This window comes from Rhinoderma darwinii, chromosome 8 (genome assembly GCF_050947455.1).
Source record: "Rhinoderma darwinii isolate aRhiDar2 chromosome 8, aRhiDar2.hap1, whole genome shotgun sequence".
Classification (NCBI taxonomy): domain Eukaryota; kingdom Metazoa; phylum Chordata; class Amphibia; order Anura; family Rhinodermatidae; genus Rhinoderma; species Rhinoderma darwinii.
Genome location: NC_134694.1, coordinates 19,418,915 through 19,433,313, shown reverse-complemented (window position 1 = coordinate 19,433,313; position 14,399 = coordinate 19,418,915). Strand labels below are relative to the sequence as shown.

General features: G+C 42.7%; 1 protein-coding gene across 1 annotated transcript in view; it reads right to left on the bottom strand.

The window, feature by feature from the left end:
• Positions 1 to 8,873: 8,873 nt before the first annotated feature.
• Positions 8,874 to 14,399, bottom strand: part of LOC142659362 (protein bicaudal D homolog 2-like) — a 32,070-nt gene continuing 26,544 nt past the window's right edge. Inside the window, exons 7-9 of the mRNA XM_075835434.1 lie at positions 13,300 to 13,451; positions 12,459 to 12,683; positions 8,874 to 10,703 (exon numbers count right to left, since the gene is read on the bottom strand). Coding sequence (XP_075691549.1) covers position 10,703; positions 12,459 to 12,683; positions 13,300 to 13,451 — 378 coding nt within the window. The 3' untranslated portion in view covers positions 8,874 to 10,702. The remainder of the gene's footprint in view (positions 10,704 to 12,458; positions 12,684 to 13,299; positions 13,452 to 14,399) is intronic.

Sequence of the window (14,399 nt, the reverse complement as noted above, 5' to 3'; positions counted from 1 at the left end):
CCTCCACAGACTTCCACACAGTGTAATGCCCCTACAGAGCCCCCATACCGTATAACGCCCCCAAATTGGCCATCATAAACATAATGCACCATAGTGCCCCCACGGTATAATGCCCCCCAGTGGCCACTACACAGTATAATGCCCCCATAGTGCCCCCCACACATTATAATGCCCCCATAGTGGCCCCACCACAGTTTAATGCCCCATAGTGGCCTCCACATAGTATAGTTTATCCCCACTTTTAACAGTCGGTTATAGAACCGGTCGACATTGTGCACTTTATGGCCTAATATAGCGCCTGTGAGCAGCTCCTGTACCAGTGTCCACTGAGTGCCAACCAATTAAATGACTGCCTGTAAAAAACAAAAAAAGAGTTCGGGCTACAGTTCCATTTTCTCTAACCATAGACATTAGATGAATGGAGACAAAAACGTGTGTGTGTATGTATATATATATATATATATACATATATATATATATATATATATATATACATATATATACACACACACACATATACATATATATATACACACACACAGACACATTAGTGCATACCTACACTTACAGGTTTTGTGTGCTGTTTTTATGAATGTAGCTTTCCAAGAATGATTCTATTCACCGACAGTAAGCAGTGATCTTGACAATGGTGTTGAATTGAAACACAAAGTAAATTAGATATTTGCAGACCTTCCCCCTATGAAATGATTTAGCATAAGATAAATAAAACTGTAAAACTCCTTTAAGGATCTTTTTACACCCAGGCCAACAAACATAAGAAAAGAAGCTTTTATCATAACCATAGAAAGGTGAAATCCTATAGGAGCTGTAAGATTATGGGACGGTTTGTCCTTGCAGGTGATGAGTTTTATAGAGGATTTGAAGCCTCTTTTTCAAAAATGTATCACCACCTGTACAAGATCACATCTAGACCATTGATCTAGTAATACGCTATGTAAAACTGGCCATAAATACTGGAGTGTCAGGGATCCGTGGAGGCCGGCAGTGGCAGAACAAAGGAGAATTTGAAAGCTTTCCTAATGTTGGAAAACACCTATAATATAAGACTATGTTCACATTTGCATTTTGGCTTCCGTTCACAATGGAGGCCACAATGCTCTGTCTAATTCATCATAGGATGGATTCCACTAGCACACGACTGACACCATTGACTTTTAATGGGATCCGTCAGGTTACGATGTGGTGTCTCTCGTTTTGATGGGGGGGGGGGGGGGGGAACAATGCTGCGAGCAGCAATACTTATTCCGTCATATATGACGGTATCTGCGACGGAGACTTCAACCCAGATGGGAACAGAGCCTAAAGTGATCCTGTACTCACATATACTACACAAATTATTATTGTTTTCCAAAATATTATTTGGTACATGGAAATCCCAAAATACAAACATTTAACAAGATACATATAATAAAAGTTGCAACTTAAAATTTGACCACTAGAGGGGGGTCTAAACAAAGCCATATACTGTATGTACAACCTCTATATATACTGTAGGAGACAAGTCTGACATCTAAAGCATACAAAGACTTGTACCATTTCCTTTCATGGAGGGGACGTATTTCACTAAACCGGTTATCCAGACCGCTCTTCTCTTTGACATTAGTAGTCACGGATTCATCTGACTATATAGGTCTTTCTCAATGAATTAGAAGATCATCAAAAAGTTAATTTATTTCAGTAATTCAATTCAAAAAGTGAAACTTCTATATTATACAGATTCATTACACACAGAGTGATCTATTTCCAGCATTTTCTTCTTTTAATTTTGATGATTATGGCTAACCGTTAATGAAAACCCAAAATGTAGTGTCTCAGAAAATTAGAATATTGGGTAAAAGTTGAAGATTGTAGACTCATGATGACACTAATTAGAGAATCAACACAAAACACCAGCCAAGGTTTCCTAAGCCTTTAACCCCTTCCCCCTGCTTGCATTCTGGACCCTAAAGACCAAGCCATTTTTTAAGTTCTTCCATTGTCACATTCGAAGAGCTATAACTTTTTTATTTTTGCGTCGACATAGCTGTATAAGGTCTTGTTTTTCGCGGGACAAGTTGTACTTTTTAATAGCACCATTTTGGGGTACATATAATTTATTCATTAACTTTTATAAACTTTTTTGGGGGGGGGGGGGGAAGAAAACCTGAAATTTCACCACTCTTTTTTTGCACCCTAAATCTGCGTCGTTTACCGTGTGGTATAAATAACACAATAACTTTATTCAGCGGGTTGTTACGCTTGCAAAGATACCAAATTTGTATAGGTTTTGTGTTTTACTACTTACACAGTAAAAACGCTTTTTTTTCAAAATTATTTGTTCTTGCGTCTCCATATTTGAAGAGTCATAACTATTTTATTGTTCCGCCGATACAGTTGTATGAGGGCTTTTTTTTTTTTGCGGGACGACTTGTAGTTTTTATTGGTACCATTTTGGAGTAGATGCGACTTTTTATCAAATTTAAAAAAAAAGTCAGGATTAACAGAAAACAGCAATTTTTCCATTGTTTTTTATTTTATTTTTTTATGGCGTTCACCGTGCGGGTTAAATAATGTAACAGCTTTATAGTCGGGGTCATTACGGACGCGGCAATATCAAATATGTGTAACTTTTTTGCTTTATTGTGTTTTATTTTAATAGTAAAGCATTTCGTAAGGGGAAAAAGTGGGTTTTTCATTTTTTTTTTATTAACTTTATTCAACTTTTTTACTAGTCCCATTAGGGGACTTTCATATGCGATTCTCCGATCGCTATTATAATACACTGCAATACTTTTGTATTGCAGTGTATTGCTGCCTGTCCGTTTAAAACGGACAGGCATCTGCTAGGACATGCCTCCGGGATGACCTAGCAAGCATTCATTACAGGCAGACCTGGGGGCCTTTATTAGGCCCCCGGCTGCCATCGGAGACACAGACACTCGGCGATCTTATCGCCGGGTGTCAGTGGGATGAGAGGGAGCTCCCTCCCTCTCTCCAAAACCACTCAGATGCGGTGCATGCTAATATCGTTCTCACCCGGTCGAGCAGGGACGCCCCCAGCCCTCAGCTACGTCTGGCAGTTGAGAGCAGGGAGATTTGACGGCTCCCTGCTGTTTACTTTATTCTAATGCAGCGCCGTGGAATAGCAGCGCTGTAGAATAAAGCCCAGTAATGACCGTCGTGAAAAGGCTAATCGGCGGTCATTAAGGGGTTAAATGGTCCATCAGTCTGGGTCAGTCAGCTACACAATCATGGGGAAGACTGCAGACTTGACAGTTGTCCAGAAGACAGTCATTGACACCTCCACAATGAGGGTAAGCCACAAAAGGACATTTGTTAGGAAGCTAGTTGTCCAGAGTGCTGTATCCCAGCATATTAATGGAAAGTTGAGAGGATGGAAAAAGTGTGGTAGAAAAAGGTGCACAAGCAACAGGGATAACCGCAGCCTTGAAAGGATCGTCAAGAAAATGCCATTCAGGAATCTGGGGGAGATTCACAGGGAGTGACTACGGCTAGAGTCAGTGCTTCAAGAGCCACCAGACACAGACGTATCCAGGACATGGTCGACAACTGTCGCATTCCTTGTGTCAAGCCACTCATGACCCAGAGACAACGTCAGAAGCATCTTACCTGGGCTAAGGAGAAATAGAACTGGTCTGTTGCTCAGTGTCCAAAGTCCTGTTTTCAGATGAAAGTAAATTTTGCATTTCATTTGGAAATCTCAGTCCCGGAGTCTGGCGGAAGAGTGGAGAGACATCAATCCAAGTTGCTTGCGGTCCAGTGTGAAGTTTCCACAGTCAGTGATGGTTTGGGGGCCGTGTCTTCTGCTGGTGTTGGTCCACTGTGTTATATAAAGTCCAGAGTCAGCGCAGCATCTACCAGGACATTTTAGAGCACTTCATGCTTCCCTCTGCTGACAAGCTTTTTGGAGATGCTGATTTCATTTTCCAGCAGGACTTGGCACCTGCCCAAACTGCCAAGAGTGCCAATACCTGGTGTAATAACCGCAGTATCACTGTGCTTGATTGGCCAGCAAACTCACCTGACCTAAACCCCATAGAGAATCTATAGGGTATTGTCAAGAGGAAGATGAGACACCAGACCCAACAATGCAGACGAGCTGAAGGCCGCTATCAAAGCAACCTGGCCTTCCATACCACCTCAGCAGTGCCACAGGCTGATCACCTCCATGCCACGCGGCATTGATAACACCTCAGCAGTGCCACAGGCTGATCGCCTCCATGCCACACCGCATTGATAACACCTCAGCAGTGCCACAGGCTGATCCCCTCCGTGCCACGCCACATTGATGCAGTAATTCATGCCAAAGGAGCCCCAACCAAGTATTAAGGGCATATACTGGACATACTTTTCAGTAGGCTAACATTTCGGGAATTAAAAACCATTCTTGAAATTGGGCTTATATAATATTCTAATTTTGAGACACTAAATTTTGGGTTTTCATTAACGGTTACCATAATCAAGATTAAAAGGAAAAAATGCTGGAAACAGATAACGGTGTGTAATGAATCTATATAATATTGAATTGAATTACTGAACTAAATTAACTTTTTGATGATCTTCTAATTCATGGAGAAGGACCTGTAAAGCACGAGTCAAGACTATTGGAAACAAAAGACACAGACGCTACAATAGCAGCTGCTGGAGCTTTTACAGGATTCCCTCAAGAGGTCCAACTAATCCTCTGGGTTTTATGTGAATAAAACTGTACAATAAGTTGTGTTTCAAAATGTCTGTTTGTCAGTGAGCAAAAATTATTCTCGCTTACATCCAGACAAAAAAAAAGGCAAGCAATGCTCACAGCCGAAAGATGTATCCAGCCTATACAATCCTCTGCGAGTTATCTGCGTCGGGAAGGTTAGGTACAGGTCACGATTGCCGTGTCGTTCTGCGTATATCGCAGTAATGCAAGTGAACGTGGCAGAGTTGCGACCCTCAAGTTGCTGCGACCGCGTCTTAACGGTTGCAATAAATCCAAAACGTTTGGCTTTCTTTTAGACAATTGCGGCAACTTGTGCGTTGCAACGCGGCCACATTGTTTCCGCAGCATGTGGATGAGATTTATTTAAGTCTCATCCATTTGCTATCTTCCTCTGTGGATCTTGCATTTGCAAATTCGTACAGAAAATCCGCAGCATTTCTGTCCTGTGTGGAATTTAAAATGCAGATGAGAATTTAGGTGACGCGTGCACAGTCCCTGCGGCTCTGTACTACTGTGGGGACTGTATTATGTGAACATTCTCCCCTAGAAGCAATGCTTCTGGGGGAGAATAGCTGCGCTATGTGGCATCCATTGGCACATACTGCGATCCAACAGAAAAATAATCCTCTGTATGCGGTCCGAGGCACCTTTATTGGCGCTGTATTACACTGTTCACACAGCGCAGATTTTGAATTTCGGCAAAAAAAAAAAAAAACAGGAACTGAAGCTAAATTGAAAATATAAAAGGAAGGCCTTAGGCTATGTTCACACGGAGTATTTTGGGGGAGGAATATCTGCCTCAAAGCTCCAAACGGAATTTTGAGGCAGATATTCCTCCCCCAAAATACTCCGTGTGAATAGCAATGATCGCGCCGTTTTTCGCCCGCGGCCATTGAGCGCCGCGGGCAGAAAACACGCTTTCTCCTGCCTCCCATTGAAGTCAATGGGAGGTCGGAGGCGGAAGCGCCCGAAGATAGGGCATGTCGCTTCTTTTTCCCGCGAGGCAGTTTTACTGCTCGCGGGAAAAAGACGCCGACGCCTCCCATTGAAATCAATGGGAGGCGTTCTCGGGCCGTTTCTGCCGAGTTTTGCGACGCGGTTTCCGCGTCAAAAAACTCGGCAAAAGACCCCGTGTGAACATAGCCTTACACGTCTCCTCTCCTGGATCCAATTCAGGCTTTGGAAACCTGATGAGTTTGCATACAGTTTTTAAGTCAGTGTGAACAAGGCATTAGGGGGGATTCACACACGACAGATTGTGTTGCAGAACTTTCTGCACCTGAAAATCAGCTCCATTCTTCGGAATGGAACTTGCAGAAATCTATGCACCATGAAACATTCCATGATACCTTCTGCAGTTGCTAGACATCTCTGGTGGAACCTGTGGGCATTTGCTTGCACTCATTTTTGGAAATGCTCATGTTTTATTTTGGAAGATATCAGATTTGTAACATTTTGACAAGACAGGTGCAGGTACTAACATCATTCCTGCTCTAGATGAGTGGCACGTCACATGCAACAGATGGCACCTTTAGTATTGGTGGGTGGTCTACTGTCCAAGGCAGACTCTTAGCCTGTCCATATACTTCAGTATATAAAAAGCCTGTTATAAAATTAGACATACACACTAGTGACTAGATGGCTGTCAGCTGACCACACTTTCATCTTATAGAAAGGGCCTTTGATACGTTACAGAACATCTTACGCACTCCGATCAGGGAATCTACCACCTCATCAACCCTCCTAACCTATTAAAGTGATAACCAGAGCACAAGTGAATATTCACATAGGTGAACTAGTCAGATGAGCGACTCTTGACCAGTGCACATATAAGAGAATGACAGCACGTGGCACGTATAACCCGCCAATCTTCTGTTGCATCATTTACTAGAATACCAAACTGCCCCTGGAAGTGACATCAGCACAAGAGCTGTGCAACATGGGCTTCATGAAATGGGCGCACACAAGCCTAAGACACCCCCCCCCCCCCATACACAAGCATTGGCTGGCGTGGTGTAAAGCACGCTGCCACTGGAAACGTGGTCTCTGGAGGGATGTATCACTTTTCACTACCTGTAAAGGAACACTCCGGGCGAAAGTGTTAAGCCTAGTACAGGGCCTGAGGGGATCCAGGAAACCCCAGACAACCCCTGTGCCATGCGCTGCCGCCTCTGACTCTGCATTAAGAATAAATGTATAGCGCTTGCCCAAAGCGTTTACGCAAAAAAATCATAGTAGTTCAAAGCCATGTTCTGCAACGTGTGGCTCAACAGCCCTCTCTTGAGTCTAGTGTGACGTACACAGGTCTGGACACATGTAGTTTATCTAGAATAGAACTGAAACGTGCGTTAAATTGTTTTCTAGTAGAATGTAAAGCGAGCCTTGTGAACCCTCTTAAGTCTTGATCAGCAGGGAGGGAGACTGGCATACCCATTCTTGCTTGCCATGTGCCATTGTGGCGCTTGGGTGGAGAACGCACGGTTCTTCTCAAAGTTTGCTCTTAATGTCCATCTCCGGAAAGGATCTCAAGTCAACAGGTAACATCTAGTTATAAATGGTAAATAAAGTATTCTGCATCCACTAATATAGCTGCTGTATTACAGACTGGGGTGTATGGATTGTATTCCTTTTAACAAACGTTACTTACAGAAAACCATAGAACATTACATTTGGGAAGTATAGCAAACTAGAATATGAAATGAGATAACATAATAAATAAATCTCCCGGGCTGTAACCATGGCAAGAGGACTTTCAGCAACCATTGCGAACACTGCCGGCTGCATTAGACAGGTGGAAAAACCATGTACAATAGAAAAGGTTTGTTACAGTGACTTAAAGGTGTTTTCCAATAAATGCCAGATAGGTGGGACACGCATCTATCTCTAGAATGGAGCCCCCTAAACCCCGTTCTAGCTTTTGGTGCTAATGCGCTCTCCCGGCCACTACGCTAAGTCCCATAGAACTGAATGGTAATTACAAAACAGTAGCTCACACGCCAAGCTGCTTCCGGAACTGCCATTCACTAGTATAGGCGTTACGAAAACGGCGTAGCTCAGCGAGCTACTCTGTTTCCGTAACTCCCGACCATAAAGTCAGGAAGTGGCCGGGAGACAATGTTAGCACCAAGAGCTAGAATGGAGTTTAGGGGGCCCCGTTCCAGAGATAGGCATCGATCTGACATTTATAACATATCCTGTGGCTGTCATAAACGTCCCTTGTGAGAAAACCCCTTTAAGGGATTTTCCAACCACAAGAACTGATGGAATATTGACTGCCGAGAAACTTACCCATCCTAAGAATGAAGGCAGTGCAGCACTAGTAGGGTCAGTTCACACGTTGCGAAAATACTGTGTTTTTTCCGCAACAGAATTTGTTGCGGAAAATCCGCAGCAAATACAGTAGCAGCAACGTGAATGAGCTAAAACAAATAATCTCCACACGCTGCGTCGATACAGAGTGGAAAAAACGCTCAGAAATTGACCTGCGGTGCAGAAATGTATTCCACAGCACATGAATTGTATTTGCATAAACGCTGCTTATTTGTTGCAGGTTTTCCCCCATTGAATTCAATGGGGAGGTAAATACCGCAACAAATAGCAGTTGTTGCATTTTTTTTTTTGCGGCGGGTTCCCTGCAATCACGCCGCAAAAAAAAATTTCTTATACTTATCCAGAAGTCTGTGTTTCTCCCTCCAGTGCAGCCTCCTGGGATGACGTTTCATCCCATGTGACCACTGCAGCCAACCACAGGCTGTGATCCCATGTGACTGCCGCTGCAGCCAATCACAGGCTGTGATCCCATGTGACTGCCGCTGCAGCGGTCTCCTGGGATGAAACGTCATCCCAGGAGGCTGGCCTGCTAAAGCTGCAGTTTTCCGCAGCAAAATTGCGTGCTTTTATGCAGGGTATCTGGCCCCGTGGGAACTCAGCTATAAAGTGCCACGACTCCTCACAGCCGCCCGCCATGTGCAGGGGAAAAGGTTGAAGGTACATCGGCCCCTTCATTCTTGGAATCACTGGGGGTCCAAGCGGTCGGACTCCCAGCGGTCATAATGTTGCAACATATCCTAGAAACGTGCCAAGACATTCGAATACACCTTTAAAAATACGTTTTGAAGCGGTTTTAATATCGGAATATATCACAACAGAATTTAAGCCCAAAAAATATATTTTATTGAACATTCGCAGAACAGTTAGTCGTCGCTCACACTCAGCGGTTTACTTTCAGGTACTTTCACCCCACTAAATAAGGGGGATGGGGACCCACTTTAAACTTTAATATTTTTGCCATCATTTATTTCAGGACGGTCTGACAGATGGCCCTCCCGGGCGTTATGTGTGGATGTGAGGTGAGCTTTCCTACAACACCTTTACTCTTTGACGATGTTATACCTGGAGTGCCGCACGTGGCTAGCATCGATAAGGTTGTTTTTAGCCTCAAAACGTTAGACGTGGGGGGAGACTAAATAGAGGGACTGTACATAGAATATGAGACCCAGTCTAAGCAAAAGAGTCCTCAAACTTATAATACATTTAGGAATGGCTTTGGTTTGCAAGGACTTTAAACACTATATCAGCAGTATGTATTATTATCAATGACTTAACATGCTGGAGCAGCGCTAGCTTATAATGACATTCCCTAAGGCCCTACGCACACAAACATAGTTCATCCATAATTACAGAATCCGTAGTTACGGATGAAATTCAGACCCATTCATGTCTACGGACACCTTTCCATATATTTACAGATGTGCGTCCGGGCTGTAGAAATGATCGGCAAACTATAGAACACGTCTTATTCTTGCACGCGATTGCAGCACGGACTTGCCCATAGAAGTCTAAGGGCGTTTCCGCATGGCTACGGATGAGCAGCCGTATTTGTGGACAGTGAAAACCATTACGGTCGTGTGCATGAGGCCTAAAACTGTAAAATAGGAAGTTGCATTAAGCACCATGTCTTGTCTGGCTTAGAAAATCCATTTTCAAAATCGGGAATTCTCCAATAATAGAAGAGGTCCCGAATTGAGGACTGCAATCTATCCACCGGTGCGGCTACAAAGAGCTGCTCTTTCTTTCTGGAGGACCCATCATGTCAGTGAATTAACCAACCCATTGACTACTATGGACACTGTAATACTTTATTACCCCTGTAGTGTCGCTCCATGAGAACGGACCACTCGCTGAGGGGTACAACTACAGAACACAGTTGGTCATGGGGGTTTCATACAGAATTCAACTGAAAAATAATAAGAAAGTACAGTAGGCCCACATAGAAGTCCTACTTAGAGCCAAAATAGCTAGAGTCTTTAGGCTGGATTTACATATGCAGTTTTTGAAACCAAACACGAGTGGACACAAAAGAGAGGAGTAGAAAGGAATGACTTTCTGTATCGACTCAGTGTTTTAATATTTTTGAAAAAATGTAAAAATAAAATACTGCACCAAAAACTAAATCCAGCCTTGCCGGTCTAGTTGCTCAATAAATAGTGATGGGAGAGAATGGTTTTAGGTATAGAGAGATATATATTAGAGAATTGCTCATAATGCATTTGTCAAATACATTAATGTGGCTCCTAACAGCAGAGCTTCAGGTTAAGCCAACATCAGCACTGCCAACCCTAAAATCACTATATTTGCGGGGAAAAAAAAATAGAAACTGTATGAGGAATTTTTTGATAAGACTCTAAAATAAAAAAAAGAAGTTAGTTGACTTAACCATTTAAGGCACTTTTTCCAAAATAATTTTTATATACATATATATTTTTTTAAAACGAATAAAATATTTCAAGTTAAAAATTCGAACTGTCAAAAATTTAGAAGTTAGTAGAAAAAGGTGTGGAAATCATGTGCGCCATGCAGGAAGTTATTGTTGTGCACCTCTTCAAAGTCCTTTAGGTGGGAATGTATCCATGGCTCCTGGTCACACGCAGAGAAACGTAGGTAAATCCTTAGGCCACGATAATGGAAGAAACAATACTTTCTGGAGGAAAAGAAAACAACGAAGCATTTAGAGGATTGTGACTGATTTAACAGAACAAAGTGAGATTCAGGGGATTAAAAGGGGTTCTCCATATGGAGATAAAATATAGCCACATTTATAGAGTGCTAGCAGATGACCATGACGGACCCCAGGCCGGGTTTAAAGGGGGTTGTCCTATTAGGATATTTGACGTCATAAAGGGGACGCCACCGCCAAGAAAGGAGAGCCGCTTGCTCTCGATAAGTAAGCAACATCACATGGTTGCACATGAATTTTAACCCCTTCCCGACATTTAACAAGTCGGGTAGAGGAAGTATGGAGCGGGCTTACGGAGTGAACCCGCTCCATACGATGCTGGTGTCAGCTGTTTGTTACAGCCGACTCTTCAGAGGAACAAGTGGCATCGCACTCGGGCGTGATCCCGCTCGTTTAACTCGTTAAATGCTGCGGTCAATACCGACCGCAGCATTTAAAGCGTTAGAAAGAGGGGGGGCGACCCCCTCTAACAGCTCATCGTGCCCCCCGCAGCGCAATCACATCTTTGTGCACCCTATTAGGGCTTAATAGATGCCTGTCAGAATCACGATATACTGCAATACATCAGTATTGCAGTATATCGTGCAAGCGATTTAACAATCGCTGGTTGAAGTCCCCTAGGGGGGGACTAATATAAAAAGTAAAAATTCGTTTTTTTTGTGTAAAAATAAATAAATAAATTAAAAGTTCAAAAAACCCCCCTCTTCCCATTTCCCCCCCTAGAACATAGTAAAAAAAATAAAATAAACATAATTGGTATCGCCGCGTCCGTAAAAGTCTGAACTATTTCAATATATCATTTAACCCGCACGGTGAACGCCGTTAAAAAAAATAAATAGTAAACACCAGAATCTCTATTTGGTCACCATCTCCCACAAAAAATGAACTAAAAAGTGATCAAACAGTCGTATGCACACCAAAATGGTATTATTAAAAACTACAGCTTATCCCGCAAAAAATAAGCTCACACGACTTAAATTGACAGGAAAAAAAAGTTATGGCTCTCGGAATTTGGCGACACAAAATACATTTTCTTTTTTACACTTAGGTTTTTACTTGTAAAAGTAGTAAAAAAAATATAGAAAAAACGAATTATATATATATATTTGGTATCGCCGTAATCGCATTGACCCACAGAATAAAGTGAACATGTTGTTTTAATTGCAGTGAATTCCGTAAAAACTGCGCGCAAAAAACCATGGAAGAAATCGCTGTTTTTTTCATTTTCTACCCCAAATAATGTTCTCATTTCCTAGTACATTATATGGCTAAATAAATGGTGCTACAAAAAGCTACAACTTGTCTCGCAAAAATCAAGCCCTCATAGTACTGGATAGACGGAAAAATAAAGACGTTATGGCTTTTGGAAGGTGGGGGGGGTGGGGAAGTGAAAATGAAAATCTGAAAAAGGGCTGCGGCGGGAAGGGGTTAATAGGCGAGATGTAATACCACATTTCCCCTATAGGAGAGTCTGCGTTTGCCTGCAGCCTACCCAGAAAACACAGCTGATTGACCCACAGCAATCACCTGATTTAGTACAGATCAGACTAACGCTTTAATACAAATTCCCCTACAGTTGGAGCAGGGTTTTCACTCCTTGAGATATTGTGGCACAGCTAATCAATTCTCACGGACGCAGGATCTTATGTTACTTAGAGAAGTATATTCATCACCAGGGCCATGTGTACAGAATGAATCTCAGACAATGCCAATACGCACCAGTTGACTTTTGATTTTGGAGATCGAGTTTTCGACTTTGTGACAGATTTTGAACGACTCGACTTAGAAGTATCTTGAGCTCCTTCCTGTCCCTCCAAGCGCTGCGTGAGGGCCAATTTTTGTTGGATAGCCATCCGTAGCAAGGCATTCAAGGTCTTCTTTTCATCCTCTGCTATCACAAGCTGGCGCTGCATGTCTTCTAACTGGTTAACATACTGGTCACATCTAAAGATAGTCACAAGGTTAGGATTAGTCAATAGTGGTGGCTGTAGGTAGCGGCTAATTCAATGTTATAGCAAACAGGGGAAGCTGTTCAGTGCTGGGCCCGGTCTCTATTGTAGGTGATCCACTAGGTACACAGTATTAATAGCACACCCTAAGAAGAAAAAAAATGTATCGCTCAATGGCGGCGAAGATGAAAATCTAAAGAGAATTGACTGTTAAAATGGGGTGGAACCACACAGGATAGGTGATAAATATATGATCGGTAGGGGTACGACCACTGGGACCCCCACTGATCACGAGAACGGGCCTACCTAGCCGTTCCTGGAAGCCTCATAGGAAAAAAGAGTGGTAGTGCGCATGCTCAGCCACTGCTCCATTCATTTCTTTGGGGTGCTGAGATTTGCCAGCCCTATAGAAATAAATGGAGCGGTGGTCGAGCATGTGAACTACCACTCCATTCATATGGAGCGGTAGTGAACCAAAAGGACTGTGCAGGAACCGAAAAGGACTGCATAATAGTTCACCTCCTAGTGGTGACAGATGGATGCACAGATTTTTACATATCAAACAGGGATTCATACTTCAAAAAAGAAACAAAAAAAAAAAAAAAAACTACCTGCTCGCAAACACAGAGCGCATCGATGAGAAAGTTGCGGCGTCCTCCTTCAGGGCTTTTAACTCATGTCTCAGCTTCAGCATTGTCTCGGATACCAGGCCCTTCTCACTCTCATACTTGCTCTTCAAATTTGACATGGCTACCTCAGCTGTCTAAACAGGAGAAGTCAAGTACACAGAAGTTAGCAGCAGGCAGATAGAAATACAGGTCAAGATATAGGACATATCAAACGGGAGAGAAATTATTGGAGATTTCCAAGCTTTGGTCCAGTCTTCAGGCTCTCCCCCAGTGGAAGCTCATGAGGTAATGGCTTATTCTGGTTCTCCGCAAAGTGTTAAAGCAAGCTACAAACAAGGCGACCTGGCTGGCTAAAGAGAATTCCTACATTTGTTCACGTAACCACGTCTTAAAAAACAAAACAAAAACAGAAGACAAGAAAACCCCCACAAAGCAGCCAACTGCTGCAAAAAAATTTTGTTGGTTACCAAATTACCATGTATAACCATATAATGGAGTTATGATGGTTGCTTCCTACGTTCTCTTTAGCTTCGCTCACATCCCATTTTTTGGCCAGCAGTTTAACGTATATGTGAGAAAAAGCTCTCGACGAATACGCTAGACGTAGGTTGTGACGGATGCGGTTGTACAGAACAGCATAATCGGATGAATACCGGTCAGAAGGACACTCTTTTGGCCTCCGTCAGGGTAATGGAGATATACGGACATGTTTAGAGCGCGCGCTGGGATGTGATGTGAACAGGGCGATCCCCACGTCGAGGGAAGATCATCAAAACTTGTGCAAAGGAAAAAAGGTAGAAAGGTCGGAAATAAAAACCAAATCATGTCAGTTTAGTTTATCAAAAGGGCGATAGAGCTGGAATCTGGTTACTATGAGCAACTACTTTTGATAAATCTCCCCATTAGGTTATCTATAGAATACTATGGGGAGTGGTCAGGAAACTAAAACGTACTTAGTCACTAATGCAATAGAGACGTGAGATTTATGGGAGCAGTAAGTCATGTTAACAACCTACACACCCGACAAGACTCACTGCATTATGTGGTTTAAGAGTTTAACACAAGTAAAAAAAAAAAAAAAA